This window comes from Odocoileus virginianus, chromosome 29, assembly GCF_023699985.2.
Source record: "Odocoileus virginianus isolate 20LAN1187 ecotype Illinois chromosome 29, Ovbor_1.2, whole genome shotgun sequence".
Classification (NCBI taxonomy): domain Eukaryota; kingdom Metazoa; phylum Chordata; class Mammalia; order Artiodactyla; family Cervidae; genus Odocoileus; species Odocoileus virginianus.
This window is the reverse complement of record NC_069702.1, coordinates 24,366,030-24,388,210: the sequence shown is the minus strand read 5'-3', so window position 1 is coordinate 24,388,210 and position 22,181 is coordinate 24,366,030. Positions and strand designations below refer to the sequence as shown.

At 44.2% G+C, this 22,181-nt stretch overlaps 1 protein-coding gene across 6 annotated transcripts in view; it reads left to right on the top strand.

The window, feature by feature from the left end:
* The window catches only part of SHROOM3 (shroom family member 3), a 318,505-nt gene that overhangs the window by 249,218 nt on the left and 47,106 nt on the right, over positions 1–22,181 (top strand). For 5 of the 6 annotated variants that reach the window (XM_020894678.2, XM_070458265.1, XM_070458268.1 and 2 more), the window contains one exon: positions 10,510–10,641. In XM_020894678.2, coding sequence (XP_020750337.2) covers positions 10,510–10,641 — 132 coding nt within the window. Of the gene's footprint in view, positions 1–10,509; positions 10,642–16,115; positions 16,253–22,181 lie in introns of those variants that run through there. The other variant, XM_070458267.1, reaches the window with a different exon arrangement.

The following is a 22,181-nucleotide window of genomic DNA, read 5'->3' as shown; positions in this document are numbered from 1 at the left end:
TCCTACTCAGTGAGTTCCATTGGCCCCAGAAACAGGAACTGTAACTGCAGGTGGAAATTAAGCAGCCCTGATAGTGAAAGTGAGAAGTTACCTATAGAAGCCACCACAGACCGTGGCTCCTGAGGATGCCAGTACTGGAAGAATAGTCATGCTTTTCCTGGGATCATGCAGTGCTCTTCTAGAGTCCACTCCACCTACAGGTATCTGAGCCCCTAGGTGATGTTCGGATCAAGGTTAAGGGCATGCTTCCGAGCCTTATAATGTGTGGAGTCTTGGCTTCACCACTGTCTTTGTGATCTTGCTGCTGCTAAGTCGCTTCAGTCGTGTCCGACTCTGTGCGACCCCATAGACGGCAGCCCACCAGGCTCCCCCGTCCCTGGGATTCTCCAGGCAAGAACACTGGAGTGGGTTGCCATTTCCTTCTCCAATGCGTGAAAGTGAAAAGTGAAAGTGAAGTTACTCAGTCGTGTCCGACTCTTTGCGACCCCATGGACCGCAGCCTACCAGGCTCCTCTGTCCATGGGATTTTTCAGACAAGAGTACTGGAGTGGGGTGCCGTTCTCCGTGTGATCTTGAGCAATTTACTTAAAATACCCATTCCTCAGTTTCCCTTTTCTATGAAAGAGGGAGAACACTTCATAGGGTTATTATGAGAATTGACTTTGTTGTGTAAAAATACTTTGTGAAGCCCTACACAGGTGCTGGGCTTCCCAGGTGGCACCGTGGTACAGAACCCATCTGCCAGTGCCAGAGCACATGAGACGTGGGTTTGATCCCTGGGTTGGGAAGGTCCCCTGGAATAGGAAATGGCAACCAGCTCCAATATTCGTACCTGGAAAATTCCATGGACAGAGGGCCACAGTCCATGGGGTCACAAAGAGTCGGACACAACTGAAGCTTAGCACACACACACACACAGTTGCCAATTTGTAATATTTTTAAATGATGTTCTGAGAGTGCCATGCTAAGCTAAAGACAGATTTTTGTCAGTCTTTATAGTTTACATGTGTCAGTGGGTCCAGAATTACCTGGAGACGATAGGGTAGTGTTGGGGTGAGTGGGGACACCCAGGATTATAAAAAAGAAAAAGAGAACCCTGGATTGTATTACTTTAACCCTATAGTAACCAAGGGCTTCCCAGGTGGTGCTAGTGGTAAAGAACCAGCCTGCTAGTATAGGAGACAAAAGAGGCACAGGTTTGATCCCTGGGTCAGGAAAATCCCCTGGAGAAGGGCATGGCAACCCACTCCAGTATTCTTGCCTGGAGAATTCCACAGATAGAGGAACCTAGAGGGCTACAGTCCATAGGATTGCAAAGAGTCAGACACGACTGAAGCAACTTAGCACAGCATTGCACATGGTTACCGAAAGAAAGGAAAAATGATGGGGACAAGTAGAAACTTAGCCAGTGGAAACATAATTACAAACACCTTGAAAAGATATAAACCACAGACCATTACTTTTCTACAAGTTGACTGCAGTTTGGGTACCTTGCCTTCCATTTAAAATGTACTTCCATGGCTAATTCATTTCAATGTATGACAAAAACCACTGCAATGATGTAAAGTAATTAGCCTCCAACTAATAAAAATAAATGGAAAAAATTTTTTTAAAAAAATGTACTTCCAAAGAATATAAAGCAACAGCTGCGGCAAAGCTTGGGAGACAGAGTCCCACTTTGGGTGATAGCAGAGGTTGGAAACATTTAGGTTTGAGATTTGGAGGGATGTAAATAGCATGGAATGTCTGTTATCTACACCAAAAAGCAGAACGAATCTTAGATACTGTGGTCACAAATGCAGTTAGCATGAGCTTTAAAAAAGTGCATGTGAGCTTCTTTCTAAGACCCGGTAATCCTCTTGGGCAAAGTAAGGATTAGGCCTCCCCCACAAACAAGGGGGTGAGTTCCATTTTGCTAATATCCCTCAGCTGTTACCAAATTTAGCCAGGGACCTATTTTCTTGCAATGAATGAGCACCTCCATTTACATTTTGCACGTACATCCCTCTTCTCCAGGCAGGTCTAGGATAGGAGCAACTTGTTTGCATGTAGACAGAAGAGAGAAGGGCTTCCTTGATGGCTCAGTGGTAAAGAATCTGCCTGCCAATGCAGGAGACCTGGGTTCGATCCCTGGGTCAGGAAGATCCCCTGGAGGAAGAAATGACAACCCACTCCAGTTGCCTGGAGAATCCCATGGACAGAGGAGCCTGGTGGGCTACAGTCCATGGGGTCACAGAATTGGACATGACTGAGCGACTGCGCCCGCATGGGAGAAGGAAACCCCACCTCCCACAGACTGCAGTCCCCTCCCTTCCAGAGCCAGGGTCCGTCACCCACTCCCACTTGCAGGAGGATAGGGGGTCTCACTTCTAGAGCCTGAGGTGAGAGGACTCCAGAGGCTAAAAAGACCTGGGCCCAACCTCATCGTGTTTTGAAAACAGCCATGCAGACACATTCGCTGAGTCCCATCCCTGCTCAGTGCCTGAAGCTCCCTCTGCTGAAACGAGGCTTGTAGAAGAATCCTCAGGCTGATGCTGTCAGCCTTGATGCTCCAGAAAAGCATTTCTTTCACACTGGTTGCTGGGCCTTCTGCCCCAGTCTGTTCCTAAGGGGCCCAGGGAACGCCTTTCATTTCCTGTTCTTATATGCGAGAACTGTGACTTTAAACATTTATATCTCTCACCAGATGCTTTGGACATTTGCAGTTGCCCTCTTTAAGGAATGAAAGAGCCAATCGTTATACCTGCATCCTATTACACACCCCTTGGGTGCCTTCCCATACTCATCTCTCTCATGTAGGCCACTTGGATCATGTGATAATAGCTCCCTTCTTGTGGTGGTTATCACGTGCCAGGCTTACCAGATCCCACAGCTGTGTCACCAGGAAGATAATACTCTGTCCCCTTTTTACAATGAGGTCCTAGGGCTCAGATGGAATAGTGGCATGAAGTCTTTTCATTGCCCAAACTTACTCCTAGGGTAGTACATCCACTGTCATTTCCCGACAAAGATTTTCCTTTAAAAATACAGAGAAATTAGACTGAGAGTCATTCTAGTGAGGAAAAAAAATTAAGGCTGATTTTACTTTTTCTGATAACTATAATCATAAATGTTAATTGTAAACAATCTGCAAGATACAGAAAAAGAGAAGAAAAATACCACCCTTAATTCTATCACCCAGTAGTAACATTTTGGTACTTTTTCTGGTCTTTTGTCTTCATTCATAGCTTTCCATCATATATGAATGGCAAAAGGGTCATGTGGCAGAAATGGTCATGTGGATTGGCATGTGGCTGATGCCTAAGAAAAAAGCATGCACAGTCTTGGGACCCTCAGGCATTGCATGAGGAGTGGTGTGGTCTCCGGCCAGACTACTTTCTACTTGTCTTATTTCTTTTTGCTTTCTTTATCTATATGAGGATCATTGCTGTCTCAAATGATAAGATTAATAACCTATTAAAGCACAGTATCTGGTACACACCATGTGTCCAAGAAATGTAAATCTCCTTTCCATTGGTAAGAAGGAAACACTGCCAGGCACTCTTCTAAGAGTGTGTTACACATTCATTCAAGCCTCACAACTACCATTTGATATGGGCATTATAATATTTATAGGGGAGGAAACTGAGGTGCAAGAGACTGAGTGACCTGCCCAAAGTCAGACACCTGCTAGGTGACAGAGCCAGAATAGGAACCCAAGCAGCTGGCTGCAGAATCCACATTGTTCATACAGGTTATGCAGCCTGCCACTTACTGTGTTGATTTAAGGTCACACTCTTGAGTGTTTGTGGCTGGGGCAATACGCTCCAGTGGTAAAGATGTCACCAGTTTAATATAAGCGAGGGCCCTTGCCCTGGACTGGTCATAGGGCCCTGGAGGTGGTAGCATTGCAGTCCAAAGTAAATATGGAGCAGATTAAGTATGTAATAGGTAGGTTAAAAGATCTGGCTAATCATTTGGCTTTTTCCCCTACCCACCCTTTTCCAGTCTTCATGCAAGTTTGGCATTGAGGGTCACTGGCTTAAGATCTGGAGATAGTTAGGCTTATGGTTTCGGAAAGGGTCAGAAATATGCTGAATGTTGGTGTTGTAAGTTGTACACTTGTTCCATTTGGGAGGTTTCAGGGGAAATCAAGTGAGAAAAAGCGTCAACACGAGGCGCAGGAGGTACAGGTAGACACAGGGCCGAGACCTACAAAGCACCTCTGTGCACGGCTAAAGGGTTATGCATGGCCTCCTGTAATAACCATACTGCCAAACCAAGGTGGGTGAACAGAAAGGAGAGGTTTTTTTGAGGACAAATAAAGGGCATGCCTGGAGTGTCCCTGGTAGCTCAGCTGGTAAAGAATCCACCTGCAGTGCAGGAGAGCCCAGTTCAATTCCTGGGTCAGGAAGATGCCCTGGAGAAGGGATAGGCTACCCACCCCAGTATTCTTGGACTTCCTGGTGGCTCAGATGGCAGAGAATCTGCCTACAATGCGGGAGACCCAGGTACAGTCCCTGGATGAAGAAGATCCCCTGGGGGAGAGCATGGCAACCCCTTCCAGTATTCTGGCCTGGAGAATCCCACGGACAGAGGAGCCTGGTGGGCTTCACGGGGTCGCAAAGAGTCAGACATGACTGGGTGACTAGGCACAGCACAGCAAAGGGCCACTTACAGTGGAACTCACTGAATAGGATACAGGCCTGAGGGAACAGAGTGAGCTTCTTAGATGGTAAGTAATAATTTAAAAAGCAAATGAAGTGAAAGTCTCTCAGTCATGTCTGACTCTTTGCGACCCCATGGACTGTACAGTCCATGGAATTCTCCAGGCCAGAATACTGGAGTGTGTAGCCTTTCCCTTCTCCAGGAGATCTTCCCAACCCAGGGATTGAACCCAGGTCTCCAGCATTGCAGGTGGATTCTTTACCATCTGAGCCACAAGGGAAGCCCCAAGAGAGGGGAAGAATGAAGGGACAGTGACCCAAAGGTTCCATCTAAATACATAGGAACCAAAAGATCAGTAATAGGAACAAGGGGCTTTTCAAGAGAGGGCAGTTCATTGAGAACATTTGTGACACCTTTGATAGATGCCCAGTCATCAGCCAACAAAGAACAGCTGCGTTAGGCCAAGAGCAGAAATCTGAGTCAGCGGGCATGGGTTCTTAACATCTTCCTCCACACACTGAAGGGGCGGAGAATCCAGATCCTCTCTGCCTCCCAGAGACTGAAGGGAAGCAAGGGGCTGGGGAACCCGAGGTTCCGATACAAGGAGAGGCCTGGAAACAGGATGCAGAGATGATGACATGCAGCTTCCTGCATGATGGACCTGGAGCAGCAGAAAGAGAACATAGAGACCCAGGCACCCACAAATGCAACTTCACAGAGCAAATTATGAAAATGAATACATGCAAGCACCCCGCCTAAATCTAAAGGAATTTCTCCAGGGAACTCTGAGGACAACTTAGCCCTGTATAAATGCACTTCTGTCTGTTTAATCTCAAAAAGCATTCTGGCAGCTTCGAAACATAAGGCAGCAAGATGGTGCTGAACTGTGCCAACGGTTGGGCGAAGGGCATGGTCAGTGATCCTCCAGCACTGTTCCTGTCTACTCCATGAAAGCCAGCTGCTGTGACAGGGTCCAACAGTTAGAGACAAATTCTACTTTATAAAGGAATCAACTCACAACCTTACATGCTGTTGTTGTTTGACAGCTCAGACGAGTCCGACTCTTTGTGACCCCATGGGCTGTAGCCCGCCATGCTCCTCCGTCCATGGGAATCTCCAGGCAAGAACACTGGAGTGGGTTGCATGCCCTCCTCCAGGGGAATCTTCCCGTCCCAGGGATCGAACCCACATGTCCTGCATCGGCAGGTGAATTCTTTACTAGTGAGCCACCAGGGAGGCCCTCACAACTTTATATAGAAAGTGACTAAAAGAGGTCCCCACCTTTCCCAAATGTGTAAACAATTTAATGCCTTTAAAAGCTGAAGGGCATAGAGCTCCATTTTGGATGCATCACAGAATTCTTCCCTTTACAGTCAACTGTGATTGCTTCTATAAATCTGCATTGTCTGCCTATCATGAGCCACTCACTGAGGCCCTGGGTATATAGTGGTTTAAAAACACAAAACTGAAGAAAAGCCAGCCGTGGACCCTGAATTGGCTGCACTTTCTGTCCAGTGCAATCCGTGTGCAAATAAACATTTACCTGCGGCCCCAGGTGCAATGACAGGAAAGACCAGGTACTGGGCAGAGACTGTATGAGGCAGATGCAGTGGTCTCTGAGGAGGCGGTGTGCTCCCTGGACCAAAAGGCTGAGGATGAGCTGGCCAAGCAGAGAATCAGGAGGAAGACTATTCCAGGCGAAGAGAACTGCATGTGTGAAGTGGAGAGCTTGGCAGGCTCGGGGCGCTCAGGACAGGCCAGCAAGGACTGGGCAAGCGAGAGGGGAGGTGTTAAAGAGCAGGCAGGAACCAGGTCACTCAGGCCTCACAGTCAAGCTAAGGAACTTGGATTTTCTCCAGAGTGCATGTGGAAGCTACACAAGTTTTATTATTAGAGATGACATAATCCACTTAGTTTTCTTTTTAAAGGTGGCGCTGGCCCCTGGGTTGGAGTGAGACTGGAGTGGAGGTGGCTGGCGAGTAAGCTTCCCCAGGCAAAACATTAGCAAGAGAACAAAACTGCTGATTGTCAGAACTGAGCTCTTCCTAAGGCTGTAACAGCCCACACGGAGGAGATTGGAGCCCCCTCTGCCCATCCTCATGGAAATGGAGTAGAAATCAGGAGCTAAAGGGATCTGGAGAGACCCTCCCCAGACACCTCCCCTTGGTGTTCAAGAGAGCTACAGGAACAGGGCGATCTGGAACTGCTTCTTCAGTATTGGCTGAAGCTCAGTTCAGAAAGTGGTTAAGGACTCTATTAAAATACCAAATAGTAGAGCAGTTAGTACATATTCATACATTTTGAATTGTGCTGTTTTTCAGTAGCTAAGTCGTGTTTGACTCTTTGCGACCCCATGGACTGCATCACAGCAGGCTTCCTTGTCCTTCATCATCTCCCAGAGTTCACTCAAACTCTTTTGAGTCCACTGAGTCAGTGATGCCATCCAACCATCTCATCCTCTGTCTTCCCCTTCTCCTCCTGCCCTCAGTCTTTCCCAGCATCAGGGTCTTGTCTCATGAATAGGCTTTTCTCATCAGGTGGCAAAGTATTGGAGCTTCAGCTTCAGTCCTTCTTCAGGGTTGATTTCCTTTAGGACTGACTAGTTTGATCTCCTTGCTGTCCAGGGAACTCTCAAGAGTCTCCTCCAGCACCGCAGTTTGGAAGCATCAATTCTTTGGCACTCAGCCTTCTTTATGGTCCAAGTCTCACATTCATGTATGAACAGTAGGGGCTGGGAATATGAATGTACTTATCATAGAAAGTAGAAATACGTAGGTGGTTGGCCTGGATTTCTTGCTTCTTATCTGGCAGAGAAAGATGACACTGGACTAGTGCATCACAATCATTTTGTTTTAGCCCCTTGGTAAATCTTTCAGGTCAGCTCTGATTTCCGTTTCCTCGTTCATAGTTTGTGGTACTCAGACCGGACAGTAGTAAGAAATAATATTAAAAACAACCCTCAAAAACATCTCACCAGTTTGGCCAGCAAGATTCACTATGGAATTTCTTTTCACTAGAGCTTGTGAGTTTAAAAGTTGTTTATTTGTTGCCCCGATTATTCCAGAAAGAGTTTAAGGCAGAGAAGGTGTGTTCTGGGTGCCGGTCATCCTTCCTGCCTTCCTTTCAGCCTTGCTTCCTCCTTGGTGTCGAGCATCTAGGCGGCCCACACGGGAGCCTCGTAGCCAGCCCAACCCAGGGTGGGGGGAGGTGAAGATTGGCAGGGAGGCTGTGCTGTGACTTAGCCTGGGTGCCACCGTCAGCAACACGCAACCTAGGTTTTCTGAGCCCTCACGCCTGGTTGTTAACCTCAGCCTGGTCCCCCAGAGGTCATTGCTGGGGTGCTGATCTCTGCTAGGGTTGAAAAGAATCCTGCGTGAAAAATCCTTAAAAGAATGAAACAGCCTCCTGTTCTTGCTTCCATCTGTTTCCTATTTGCCTCCTCTTCCTTCCAGCCCTTCACTCCAGACAGCCTGCACCTTGGACCTTCCATCCCTTGGTGCTTCCCAGGGAGGGGTAGGGGCTAAGGAGAGAGAAAAGGGCTCAGCCATTGTGCAGAGAGGGCAGAGCCAGCAACTGTGGTTTCGGCCCAGAAATGAGGAAGTTATTCAATGCCACAAAGGTTTTGTGAAAGCTTAGGCCTGGTCTTTCTTGTTTTCTCCCACGGACAGCAGCAGGGTCTAGAGGAGAGCCGGAAAGGCAAGCTTGCTGTCCAAATGGATTCTACCAATGGCTGGCTGTGGATGTGCTGTGTCATCTTTACGTTCATGGATTTGATAAGATGCCTTTGAGTCTACTTTCCACCTCAGCTTAAACCAGATGGCCACTGGGGCAAAAGGAGCCTTGTCTGGAGTTAGCACGTCACAGCTTTTTCTTGTGGCTTAGGGCTGTAGGAGAAATCCTAATTAGAGACCACATGATGAATTCTGCAAAAGGCTCTGACGTGCTAACTCCGGACAAGGCTCTTTTTGCTGTTACTTCCAGCATAAATTAGGTCTTTTAGTTGTGTCTATTTTACATAAAGATCTTGGCTGAAAGGAGCTCTAAAATGAAGGTTGAAGACAATAATGAAAATGATTCATTAATTAAGCAGATACCCCATGTGTAGGCAGTATGCTGGACAGTTAACAGACATTATCTAGAAGCTTGATAGCAACTCCGCAGGATACATATAATTATAGGAGCTGATTTGCTGAGTGCTGAATAAGTGAAAGTGAAGTTGCTCAGTTGTGTCCGACTCTTCGCAACCCCATGGGCTGTAGCTTACCATGCTCCTCCGTCCGTGGGATTTTCCAGTGCTGAATAGGTACAGACATTATTCTATGTGCTTTACCTGAATTGGGCCTCTCTGGTGGCTCAGAGGATAAAGCATCAGCCTGCAATGTGGGAGACCCAGGTTTGATCCTGGGTTGGGAAGATTCCCTGGAGAAGGGCATGGCAACCCACTCCAGGATTCTTGTCGGGAGAATTCCATGGATGAAGGCTGCAGCCCATGGGGTTGCAAAGAGTCCGACATGACTGAGCAACTAACACAGCACTTCTCAACGACGCTATGAAAGCTGTTGTTCCTTTGCACCTGTTTCAGAGATGCAAGAACAGAGGCAAGAGAGGACACGGTCACAGAGTTTGCTCAGTGGCTGGGGCCAGGACTTGACTCAGACTCCAGGGCCAGGCTCCTCCTGCACTGTGCGTTCTGCCATATTCTCAGGTCCCCCATGAGGAGCCCGAGGCTAACCATTTACTTGCCTGATGTCATTCGGCTCACAAGTGACAGAACCTCAACCAGGCTTCAGACTTCCAAGACTTGAATATATTCCAAGTCAGGCATCCTCAAATCATTGAGAAAAAGTAAGGTAATAAAGGAGGCGATTACACTTAGATAAAACTAAAGACCAAAGCTTAGAAGTGGAAACTCCCTGCTGACTGCCTGATCATCTCCCTCCCTGCCCTGAAATACAAAGAAATCAATACCATGCCTGATCCCACCACTTCTCACCCAAGGCCTGTGTAGAAGAGAAACCGCAGGCATTTGCACCTTCTTCAGATTTCTGCTTATAGGAAGTGGTGTGGGGGCTCTCAAAGAGACATGAAAGCATATCACTGGTACCCAGCATGGCAGACCTGCCTCAGAGCCTGATGCAGGGAACAGACAGACTCTGATCAAGAGGAGACCTTGAAGGTGCAGTCAGGGTGTTTGGAAATTGAAAAGCCAAGACTCTCCACAGGAGAGGAAGTGCATCTGTTCCCATGGGAAACTGCACTGGCCACTTGGGGCTTAACATTTTTCTCTGGCTCCCTGGGTGTATGGAGGAAAAGCGTTAGGGAGATGGTGTTAGGGACTGGGGGCGGGAGGGTGGATTTAAATGGACACACAAAAGGCTTGCCTCCAGCGCAGTGGAATCTAAACCATCTGAAATAGCTCGGGCTCCAGCGTTGGCTGGTGCTCTGGGAGCTGCTCTCCTTCCAGCTACCCTGGGTCGGGAGGCAGCAGAAACTTGTCTCAGGAAACCACCTCCTTTAGTGAGTTCAAGTTTTTCACTTATTCACCCACAGATCCTAAGTTATAGGCGGGTTCTTCTTCATAATGGTCAATGCTCTTTCTCCCCGCTTGGTTGGAAAAATCTAGAATTCTGAGATTGGGAAGTACACCTTATTGCTTATTGTAGAAACACAGATAGGAGAAGCTGACAGCCCCCACCAGTACAGAGCGCCTGGGTGGGTGCAGGCTTAGACCTCTGCGCTCAGTTGCACTGCTCTAAGCCAGCTCCACGGTGAATTCTCATACCTTATCCATGTTGGATTCGTTCATCCACCCTGCCTGTGAACACCACCACACTCAACTTCTTGTTTTCCTCTTTTCGCCAGAGATGCATGTGCAGACCCAGGCCCTGCAGACACTGGCACCTCTGACTCCTTCGGCCCAGAGCACCTCACCTCTGACCCCCAGCACAGGAAAGTGGCATGGTCAGGAGGGGTTAAACCTCGGCTGAAGCACAGGTAAGAGGCATGGAGGACCTTGTTGAGTGGTCTGCAAGAGGGACTTGGCTGCGGGAAGAGGGGATGAGAGCCGAGGCTGGTCACGAATACAGACGAGTGAGAGAGGTGAGGAGGTCAAGCGGAAGCTCAGAATTCAGAAGGATAGCCATCCTGATGACAGTTTCCAAACTAGGTTCTGAAGAAGCGTCGGCTTCCTGGCAGGTAATCTGAGGGGTCCCTCAAATCATTTGATGCAAATATCTCTTTAAAAAATACATTCACAGCCATTTTTAAAACTGTAATTAAAAACACTCAAAGAGATGTACCAATGTCCTACACTTTGGAAATGACTCGTGTGTTACACTGTACAACAAGGTGGATTCATCTTTGAGCTGATACTCATTGAAAATTTCTCATCTCTAATTGAGAAATGTCCTGAGATTACAAAGTTGGCCTAAGAAAGCTTGCAACTACTTATCTGAGCGTCCTGTGTGCTAGGGCTTTGCGTACCTCATTAGATTCTCACCCCAGTGCTGTGAGGTTTGCACTAGTGTAAAGGCATCTAGTTAGGAGGTGGTGGGTTCAAATTCAGACAGTTTGAGCTCACAGTCACTCCACTCAGCAATCAGCATAACAGCCTACTTCATAGGACAGTTGTGGGGATTCAATGAGATGAGGTATTCAAAGCACTTAGCACAGAGCCTGCTCATGGGGAATGAGATATAAATGTTAGGAAGTAAATATTAGGTGCTGGTATATTGATGATGTGGTTCTCATTAGTATCATCCTTTTCATCACTGTCATGTAAGTCTGTGTGCCAGCATGAAAGGCAGTATAATATAGTAAGATGGGGTCCATAGAATCAGTCTACCTAGAATTCACATCTTAATTCTGCCATTTAATATATAATGCAGGGGCAAGAAGGATGGGGTGGGATGGATTGGGAGATTGAGCTTCCCAGGTGTGGTGCCTAGAGGTAAAGAACCTGCCTGTCAATGAAGGAGACATAAGAGACGTGGGTTCAGTACCTGGGTCGGGAAGATCCGCTGGAGGAGGGCATGGCAACCCACTCCAGTATTCTTGCCTGGAGAACCCCCATTGACAGAGGAGCCTGGTAGGCTACAGTCCATAGGGTCACAAAGAATCGGACACAACTAAAGTGAGTTTGCACGCACGCACACATGTATAAAATAGATAACTATTGAGAACCTACATGAGGAACTATAGTCAGCGCTCTCTGGTGACCTAAATGGGAAGGAAATCCGAAAAAGATGGGATATACATATGTGTCTAGCTGACAGACGATGAGATGGCTGGATGGCATCACCGACTCGATGGACATGGGTTTGGGTAGACTCCAGGAGTTGGTGATGGACAGGGGGGCCTGGCGTGCTGCGATTCATGGGGTCGCAAGGAGTCAGACACGACTGAGTGACTGAACTGAACTGAACTAAATTGATGGCTGATTCACTTTGCTGTACAACAGAAACTAACACATTGTAAAGCAACCATAAGCAATAAAAAAATACATCTATATATAATATAACTGCAGGCAAGTTCTTTAAGCTCTGTTTCCAACATGTAAAGTGTGTTTAATAACTAATCTTCGCCATTCAGTTGCTGAGGGAATTGAAAGTGCTGATGCACATAGAACATTTAGAGTGGTACCCAGCCCATCATAAGCACTCAGTATGTCAGTTATCATTGTTGTCAGTTATCCTGATTTCAGTTTGGGGGCAGTCCTTTCATGTAGACATGTGAGCTTGATTATAAATAAACATAAATTTAGATTTATTCAGTGACCCATTTTATGAATATGCAACTATACATAAAATACATTTTATGTAATCAAACATTTGTATCTGATGTCTATATTAGGATTCTTTGTAAGGTTTCATTTGAAAGAAAGATTCAAAAGCAGTTTGAACATACCAGATGAGGATAGGCTGAGATGTGCAGAGGCCTCCATCTGTGAGAGAAGCTGCTGGTATAAGGTTACCCCAGGGACAGCCCAAAGAAACAGAAGCCCCGAGGTTATCTCTCTTCCCTTCAGCCTCCTAGGATCTTCAGAATGTAGAGGATCAGAGCCTTTTATTTCACGAGACTCCACGAGCTGTGTAGGTTAATGTAGCATCAGTGCCAAAGGACTTCAGGCCAGAAAGTCGTAGTTAGGAAGTTAGTGTAGTGGCCTGAGCAGACAATGATCAAGACTTGAACTTAGCAAGAGGTGATGGGACAAGAGATGAGACAGATTTGAGATGAATTTAGGAGACATATCAAGAACAGGTGAGGGCGGGAGAAGATATTAGAGTGTGACTCCTAAGTTTCTGCCACAAGGCACTTGCTGGTAATTGTGGGGCCCATTCACCAGGTAGATGAAGGCAGGTAGAACTGAGATTAACTGGGGGCTGAGAAGGTGAACAGTGGACTCACACAGACCTGGGTTTGAGTTTGAAACAATTGAAATGTTTCATAAAACAATGAAAAATTTTATGAAAAAATTTTTCATAAAAAAATCCCCTTAACAGCTGGATAAAACAGACAAACCTAAATGTATATCTAGGTGGTATCCTAACCATGCAGAGATTGTGCTTATAACCATGAAGGGATAGCTTTGAAATAAGCTGAGGTTGCCTTCATCATGTTCATGGTTAAAACTGGCTCATGATGCTGGGTTTCTATGAAGGGAGACTGTAAGGGAGCAGCTAGACTTTTTCCTTTTGAAAAAGTCCTACCTGCTTATATCCTATTGGCCGGAATTTTTACCGTACTATCCTCTAAGGATTTTACATGTGTGTATCTTATCTCCACAGGTATATCATAAGCCCCTACAATAGTCCACCCATAATTCTTTCCTATGTTCTTAGATCTCTGCAACCCAGGTTTTACTGATGTAGGACTGAACTTGGAAATTGGTCTGGTTCTCATCCAGTTTATTCAGATCTCAAATCCTGCCTGTTTTGCTTCTTACTTTTCATTTTGAAATAATTTTAGACTCACAGGAAAGCTGTGAAAATAGTACAGAGGTTTTCTATCCACCCATTACCCAGCTTTCTGTAATGTTAATATCTTTTAAAACCACAGTGTAAATATCAAAACTAAGGACTTAGTATTGGTGTAGTACTTCTAACTACAGACTATAACCCTTGATAGACTTTAGTCAGATACCACCCCCCCCCCACCCATCCCCCCAGTATCCTTTTTCCATTCCAGGATCATGCACTGTGTTTAACTGGCATGTTCCCTTAGTCTTCTCTAGTCCATCATACTTCCTCAGTCTTTCCCCATCTTTTATGACCTTGACACTTATTGAAGGGTATGGACCAGTTATTTTGTCCAGTATTTCGGTTTGTCTGGTATCATTTCATGGTTGGATAGAGGTTAAGCCTCTTTGGCAAGAATACCACAGACACGATGTGTCCTTTTTAGTGGGTCATTTCCAGTGTTACGTGGTGTCAATATGTGTTATTACTGGTGATGTTAATCTTGATTACCTGGTTAAAGGTGAGGTCTCCAGGTTTCCTCACTGTAAAGTTATTGTCAGTCTCCTTGCAATTGACACATATCTTGGGTAGGGGGGAGGTAGTTTTGAGGCTCTGCAAAACATCATTTCTCCTCAGACTATCTCCCACTGATTTTTAGCATCTGTCGATGGATGTTGCCTGTGACAATTATTACTATAATGTTCTAAAGATGAGTCTGTTTCCCTCATTTCTTCTGCATTTACTAATTAGATGTCTTCTGTAAGGAAGAGCTCTCTCTTTCCTCTGTTTATTTATTCAGCTATCTGTATAAGTAAGAACTCCTTCATATTACTTTATTCTGTGGGTTATTTATTTTATTGGTCAAATTGTTCCAGCTTTGGCCATTAAGAGTTCTTTCAAGTTGGCTGTGGTCTGTTGTTCAGTCACTCCGCTGTGTCCGACTCTTTGTGACCCCGGGGACTGCAGCACGCCGGGCTTCCCTGTCCTTCACTATCTCCCAGAGTTTGCTCAAATTCATGTCCATTGAGTCAGTGATGCTATCTAACCATCTCACCCTCTGCCACCCGCTTCTCTTCCTGCCCTCAGTCTTTGCCAGCATCAGGGCCTTTTTCAGTGAGTTGGCTCTTCACATCAAGTGGCCAGAGTATTGGAGCTTCAGCTTCAGCATTAGTCCTTCCAATGAATATTCAGGGTTGATTCCTTTTAGGATTGACTGGTTTGATCTCCTTGCTAAGTCCTGTTTTGAAACAGGGGAAGGGGTGAAACACTGATGTCTTTAGAGAGAGCAGAAATGATGTGTTTATTATCTTAGGAGTCTACAGGTTTTGAGGTGAAAGGTTAGTAGTGGGCAGTGAGCAAGTCTAATTCATGACAGGCCGTGGAAGCCTACACCGATTTGGAAATTGAAGAGGGTTGGGATCATGTCATGAGCCAGTTCCAAGTCCAGGGGGTCATGGATATATATAGCTCCTTTTTCATGGAGAAAATATAAAGGATTTTCTTGCTTATTTATAAGAAAAAGAACAAAAAGAAAAACTCCCTCCTCCCAGGTATGTATAGGGACCCGCTAAATCATCAAGTTAAAGAAGAGGTGAAGCTGTTAGTGGTCCAGGGCTTAATATTCTCACAGATCCAGTCCTATTCTTTTCCTGGTTGGATCCCGAATTCTCTTGTCCAACCTGTCAATAGGAATCCTATGATCTAACTTATCTTGGCAGAACTTCTACCTAAATTCTGTCAAGCCTCAGGCTAGAGTTAGTCCAGTGAGTTAGTTCAAAAGACAAAATGTTCCAGCTTAAAACTCAAGATTTTCCAAGCCAGTGCTTTCTCCATAAACGTCTCGTCCCCTCCTCACCCTCCACCACCAGTCACCATCATCATTGTAATGACCGTCTCATCTAATTAGTAAGTGCTTACCAGACATGGTGATGTGTGCTCTGTTGAGATGAATGGGCCATAGAAACTCAGGCTTTGACTCTTTATTCCGTCTCATTTGGGCAGCAAGTTTAGCTCAGCTGGTACTTTACACTTCCGTTGGCAGTGAGTTCTGTCCCCAACAGTGTGTCTCAGGAAATCTCGGTGGATGTTTGGTATAGGACCTCCTTCAGTAGTCTCCCAAACTGTGGGAAGCTTAAATCCATTAACACGCATTTGTGCAGACAGTGGCATTTTTGGATGTGGAGGAGGGCTCGGGTTCAGCAGAGAAGATCAATTAAAAAGGAAACTTCCTGAGTACAGTGTGATGCATTTTATCAGCAGATGGTTTTTCTTCCTCCTCTCCTCCTCCTGCCCACAGAATAGAATTCTGGCATTCCTAAGCTGTGTGCTGCTGTCTGAGATGCTGGTTCTTCTCAGAAGTTGCTATGGGTCAGTTTCTCTTCTTCCCTCTTAGAGAGCAGGAATTGAGTTTTAATTGGCAATTTACAGAGGTGGCTGGAAATGAGTCCCTCCCACTTGCATGAAGCTTAGTGAGTTCTGGGTGGTTCAGGCTGTCTGATGGGAGATGCTGGCATCATTGAGGAGCCTTGGCAGCCCCAGAAGAAGCAGAAAGAGCAGTAGCAGAATGCAATGGCTTTTTATCCCACCCCTGAGTATGATGTGCAGTTGGCCAGAGGGTTGTTATCTAGGATGTTTCTCTTTGCCACAAGGTAAGCCCACGGTTATGTTAGAGTGAGATTTAGAATCTTGCATTGCAGGATTCTCAGCTGACAAGCCTTTCACGGGTGTCTATTTGATGTTGTGCTATACTGTATTAAGTTTAAGCCCATTTCTCTAAATTGTTCTGTAAGTTCTCATTACTTGAGCACCTCTGATTATTCTGTGTACTATCAATAGTCCTGTGTGGGAATTTTCAGTCATTCTCTCTCCGACATGTACAGTCAACTGTATTTCTTATGATGTATGCATTTAGAGTGACTTTTATCTTTTTCAAGTTAGCAATTGCTTTGCGGTTGTGTAACTTCGTGGTTTTCCTTCCCCATTTCCCCAGGGAATTTCAGAGTCATAATTTCTGTTTCTCACAAGGAATGGCTACTTATCTATGTACTTGTAACCAAGTTCTCTATTCTCTTTGCCAACATTTGTATAAAGAAAAGGAATCTGCAACTGTAGTCTCAGTCTTAAAAGAAAGGCGTAGTCTTTGAGTTTGCATGAAAGAAGTGTTTGAGATTGCTGAGTGTACCTTATTGACGGCCATCACAATGGAAGGCTTAAATATTTGACTATCTTTTCGTTTATTAACAATAATTCAAATTCAGCTTGTGTCCTTATACAGTCTTTGATTTGAAAATTTTATTTAGAGCTGTGCCAGTGCTTGCCTCAGGGATGCCTCTACTTAAAATATGATATGGCAAAGAATAGGTGGCTGCACCAGTTGTGGTCTTGTCCTGGATCTCAATGTGACTTGAATATTTATTTATTTTTATCATTGTACCATGTAAAAGGTAAAAAGGAAAATGAACTGCTTAGATTATAAAGCACGTATATCGAGAGAAGGATCCAGGGCTGGTTTTTCAAGTTTTATTTGGCATTCTTTCACTTAAAGGTGAATAAGAGAGCATTCTTCCAAGTTTTATTATTTTCTCCCCATAGTGTCAGGTTATGTGTGAATGGTGGTAGCAATTAAATTCCTCCTTGCCGTAAAATTTATCATGCAAATGTTAGCAAGTAGGAACTGAGGGGCTGGAGCAAGTGTTCATAAAGTTTTCAGCCTCTTTGCCTTAAAACTTTCATTATTCTTTTCCTTCTAGTTTCAATAATATTTGAAAATTTTAATGAACCTTCTTTTCTGGTATGATTTTAAAATATAGATCCTTCTTTTGACCATTGATTAAGGTTCTTATCTATAATTAATGCTTTCTACTCTTTTGTTTGTTTTACTGTTGCCTTTAATTCCTCATTTGTGTCCTCTTCCTCTAAAGAAAGAGAAACTGATATAGAGAAGAGAAAAACATAATACAATGCCTAATACAATGCATAACACTTACTCCAAAAGAGAATCATGTCTTTAGTGTTGGAGATTTGCAGAGCATTTATTTCTTTTATTTTTTTAATTGAATGGTGTTTAGAAAAAATCACTACCAAAAGATAAGGCTTCTACCTCACACCATACACCCTTTCTTTCCTTGTTTTGGCAAATGAAATTTAATTCATACTTTAGCACTGTATAAAAATTAATTAGCTTGCTTTTGAAATATCTTGGTTGGTATTTGATGTAAAGGTTACCCTTTCTACATACTCTGGCACAAAGAAGTAATAGGGAAGAAAAAATTTAACTTGTAGTGTCTGATACCTGAAGAAATCAGTAAAAACCAGTCCCTCCTTCCTTCCTCCCGCAAAAAAAATGTCTAATTCCAAACTGAGAGTTGAGAAGAAGAAACTGTTGTTAATTAGAGCTTATGCTTATCTATTTATTCTATGCTCTTATATTGTAGTTGAATTTGAAAGTCAAAAACAAAGACGAATGCTATTACAGAACAAAGATCCTGTTGGTGTCAACCTCTGCCATCACTTATAGGCAGACTGTGAAGTGTGGGAAGGAGAGTTGACTGTTCTGATTTCTCTGTAGATGTCAGAGTTGAGGGAGGGAAAAAGAAAGAGGGCATAGTGAGAAAAGACATTTCAGCATTATCACCCATTGGTGACTAAGTGAAAAACACCCACCCACCCCTGTGGCTAGTCCCTCTTTTTTATGGTAATAGTTTTGTGTGGTCATCAATAAAATTTAAGCTTAAAAATGTTTCAAAATGAAGGGTGAGGAGGAGATAAACTAGTAGTGAAAGAATGCTGGAACAGGTGTGGAAGAATGGGGTAAAACTTCTTAGAAGAGAAGATTTGGCTTTTACTTTTTATGCAAATTTTAGATGTTAGACTTCACTCTTACTTGTGATTCAGTTGCCAAAGCCAAAAGTCCCCAGGGCATATTATCAGGATGTGACATTTAAAAAGAACTTCTCTTTCCAGAAAGGACTGTGTGTTGCTATGGGGTTATATTACCTAACGCATACCTTTCTACCCACTGAGCCACTTTTTAAAGACACAGAGGTTAGGCAATTATGAAAGCCTTGGAAATGTTTGCTTGTTAGATTTTTCTGTGAATCCAAAAAATCTGAAGTCTAGCTTTGAGGAGCCCAGTAGTCACAGAAACTAGAGGTGAGGGATGCTGAAAAGGGCTAAAGGATATCTCAAAAGCAATGCCTTTGCCAAAGAACAGTTACCACCTTTTTTTTCTTCTTCTTCTTTTTTAACATTTTGGAAAATGATGGGTTTTGTGTTTGAGGTACATCATTTTCCCATAAACTAGAAATGCCTGAAAAGACATTTTTGTTCAAATACAAATAATGTATTCTTCTATACTAAAGAAGATATAATCTCCTCTAAGAATCACTTGCACAGTGACATTTAATTATTCATGTTGTTTTCTGCTTTAAAGCAGAAAAGGGCCAATTTAGCGATAACTACCAAATTGCAGTGGCCCAGTGGTGAAGACTCCACGTGCCAATGCAGGAGCTGCAGGAGACACAGGTTCAATCCCTGTGGCCGAAAGATCCACTGGCGTAGGAAATGGCAGCCCACCCCAGTATTCTTGCCTGGAGAATCCCATGGGCAGAGGGGTCTGGTGGGCTACAGCCTATAGGGTTGCAAAGAGTCGGCACGACTGAGCAACGAAAAAGCCGCAGCAGCAGACCACCACATAACTTCCCTGTTGTGAAGGGAGTGAAAGAGATCTGTTTCTATTTGTTTGTATCTGCATAACAAATCACTAGAAAAGACAGATAAGAAGTTAACCACAGAGATTAGCTGGAGGGAGGAGAGAAACGGTGGAGAGGGCTGGGAGGAAGGGTAAGACTTCACAAGTGTCCTACATCATAGAGTGCAAAGGTTAGGTGAGAAAATATGTCAAGTGCCCAGAATGATACTTGGCACTCAGTAGGCACTGGAGTATTTTTTGAGTGGATGAGTAATACTCTGATGCTGTTTAATACTTTTTCTCCCATTCAGGGCTCCACCCCCAATAGGGTTATAATTCCTTGAGGCCATCTGTGACCTCCCTGAGGTCCAGTTGTCCTACATCAAGCTGGTGGTGGTGTTCAGTTGCTCAGTCGTGTCCAACTCTTTGCGACCCCAAAGAGGGGTCTGCAGCACGCCAGTCTTCCCTGTCCTTCAGTGTCTCCCAGAGTTTGCTCAAATTCATGTCCACTGAGTTGGCGATGCCATCCAACCATCTCATCTTCTGTCGCGCTCTTCGCCTGTCCTCAATCTCTCCCAGCATCAGGGTTATTTTCCAGTGAGTCGGCTCTTCACATCAGGTGGCCAAAGTTTTGGAGCTTCAGCATCAGTCCTTGCAATGAATATTCAGGGTTCCTTTCCTTTAGGATTGACTGGTTTGTTCTCCTCACAGTCCAAGGGACTCAAGAGTCTTCTCTAGCACCACAGTTTGAAAGCATCAAACCATAGCTTTGACTAGACAGACCTTTGTCAGCAAAGTGATGTCTCTGCTTTTGAATATACTGTCTAGGTTTGTCATAACTTTTCTCCCAAGGAACAGTCGTCTTTTAATCTCATGGCTGCAGTCACCATCTGCAATGATTTTGGAGCCCAAGAAAATAAAATCTGCCACTGTATCCATTGTTTCCCCATCTATTTGCCATGAAGTGATGGAACCGATTCCATGATCTTAGTTTTTTGAATGTTAAGTTTCAAGCCAGCTTTTTCACTCTCCTCTTTCACCTTCATCAAGAGACTATTTAGTTCCTCTTTACTTTCTGCCATCTGTGTATCTGAGGTTATTGATATTTCTCCTGGCAGTCTTGATTCCAGCTTGTGCTTCATCCAGGCTGGCATTTTGCATGATGTACTCTGCATATAAGTTAAATAAGCAGATGCAGGGTGACAGTTTACAGCCTTGATGTACTCCTTTCCCAATTTGGAACCAGTCCATTGTTTTATGTCTGGTTCTAACTGTTGCTTCTTGACCAGCATATAGGTTTCTCTGGAGGCAGGTTAGGTGGTCTGGTATTCCCATCTCTTTAACAATCTTCCAGTTTGTTGTGATCCACACAGTCAAAGACTTTAGCACAGTCAGTGAAGCAGAAGTAGATGTTTTTCTGGAATTCTCTTGCTTTTTCTGTGGTCCAGTGGATGTTGGCAATGTGATCTTTGGTTCTTCTGCTTTTTCTAAATCCAGCTTGTACATCTGGAAGTTCTCGGTTCACATACTTGAAGGATTTTGAGATTACCTCACTAACATATGAAATGAGGGAAACTGTGCAGTAGTTTGAACATTCTTTGGCATTGCCCTTCTTCACGATTTTAATGAAAATTGACCTTTTCCAGTCCTGTGGCCACTGCTGAGTTTTTAAAATTTGCTGACATATAGAGTGCAGCACTTTAACAGCATCATCTTTTAGGATTTGAATAGCTCAGCTGGAATTCCATAATCTCAACTAGCTTTGTTCATAGTAATGCTTCCTAAGGCCCACTTGACTTCACACTCCAGAATGACCACACCATTGTCGTTATGTGGGTCATTAAGCTCTTTTTTTGAGTAGTTCTTCTATGTATCCTTGCCACCTCTTCTTAATCTCTTCTGCTTCTGTTAGGTCGTTGCTGTTTCTGTCCTTTATTGTGCCCATCTTTGCATGAAATGTTCCCTTGGTGTATCTTATTTTCTTGAAGAGATCTCTAGTCTTTCCCATTCTGTTGTTTTCTTCTATTTCTTTGCATTGTTCACTTAAGAAGGCTTTCTTATCTCTCCTTGCTGTTCTTTGGAATTCTGCGTTCAGTTGAGTATTTCTTTCCTTTTCTCCTTTGCCTTTCACTTCTCTTCTTTTCTCAGCTATTTGTAAGCCCTCCTCAAACAACCTCTTTGCCTTCTTGCATTTCTTTTTCTTTGGGATAGTTTTGGTCACTGCCTCCTGTATAGTGTTACAAATCTCTGTCCATAGTTCTTCGGGCACTCTATCAGATCTAATCTTTTGAATCTATTTGTCACTTCCACTGTATAATCGTAAGGGATTTGATTTAGGTCATACCTGAATGGCCTAGTGGTTTCCCTACTTTCTTCAATTTAAGTCTGAATTAAATTGAACGAAAACCACAATCACAGCAAGGTAGAAGGCACATGGTAGGAGATGAGTGAATACTGCTCGAAAGACATGAACTAATTTATTGTAGATTTCTCCAGAACATGCTTTGCATTCAAATCTCTCTGTGTGTTAGGACAAAATCATCTAAGAAGGACATAATGTCACTTGCCTGGTTCCAGTTTCATCAGCCTACCCATCCCACGCAATGAAGCTTCCTTGTTTGTGGTTAGGAATGCAACACAAGGGCTTTGTTTGAATTACACCCACACACAAAACACTTTGCTCAATTTTAAAATTAAATGGTCCTCTGACTCTTATTGATATGCTCATGATGTAATGTGCTTTAGGAAAATATTTCCTTATCTTCTTTAAGATCAAAGTGATCCTAAAAGGTAAAGCATGCTCTGCTCTTTAGGAATGCTTATTAAATTACTTGCATCATTGAAAAGGTCAATAAACAGCTGTTTGACTTTTTTTGGTTATCTCCAGG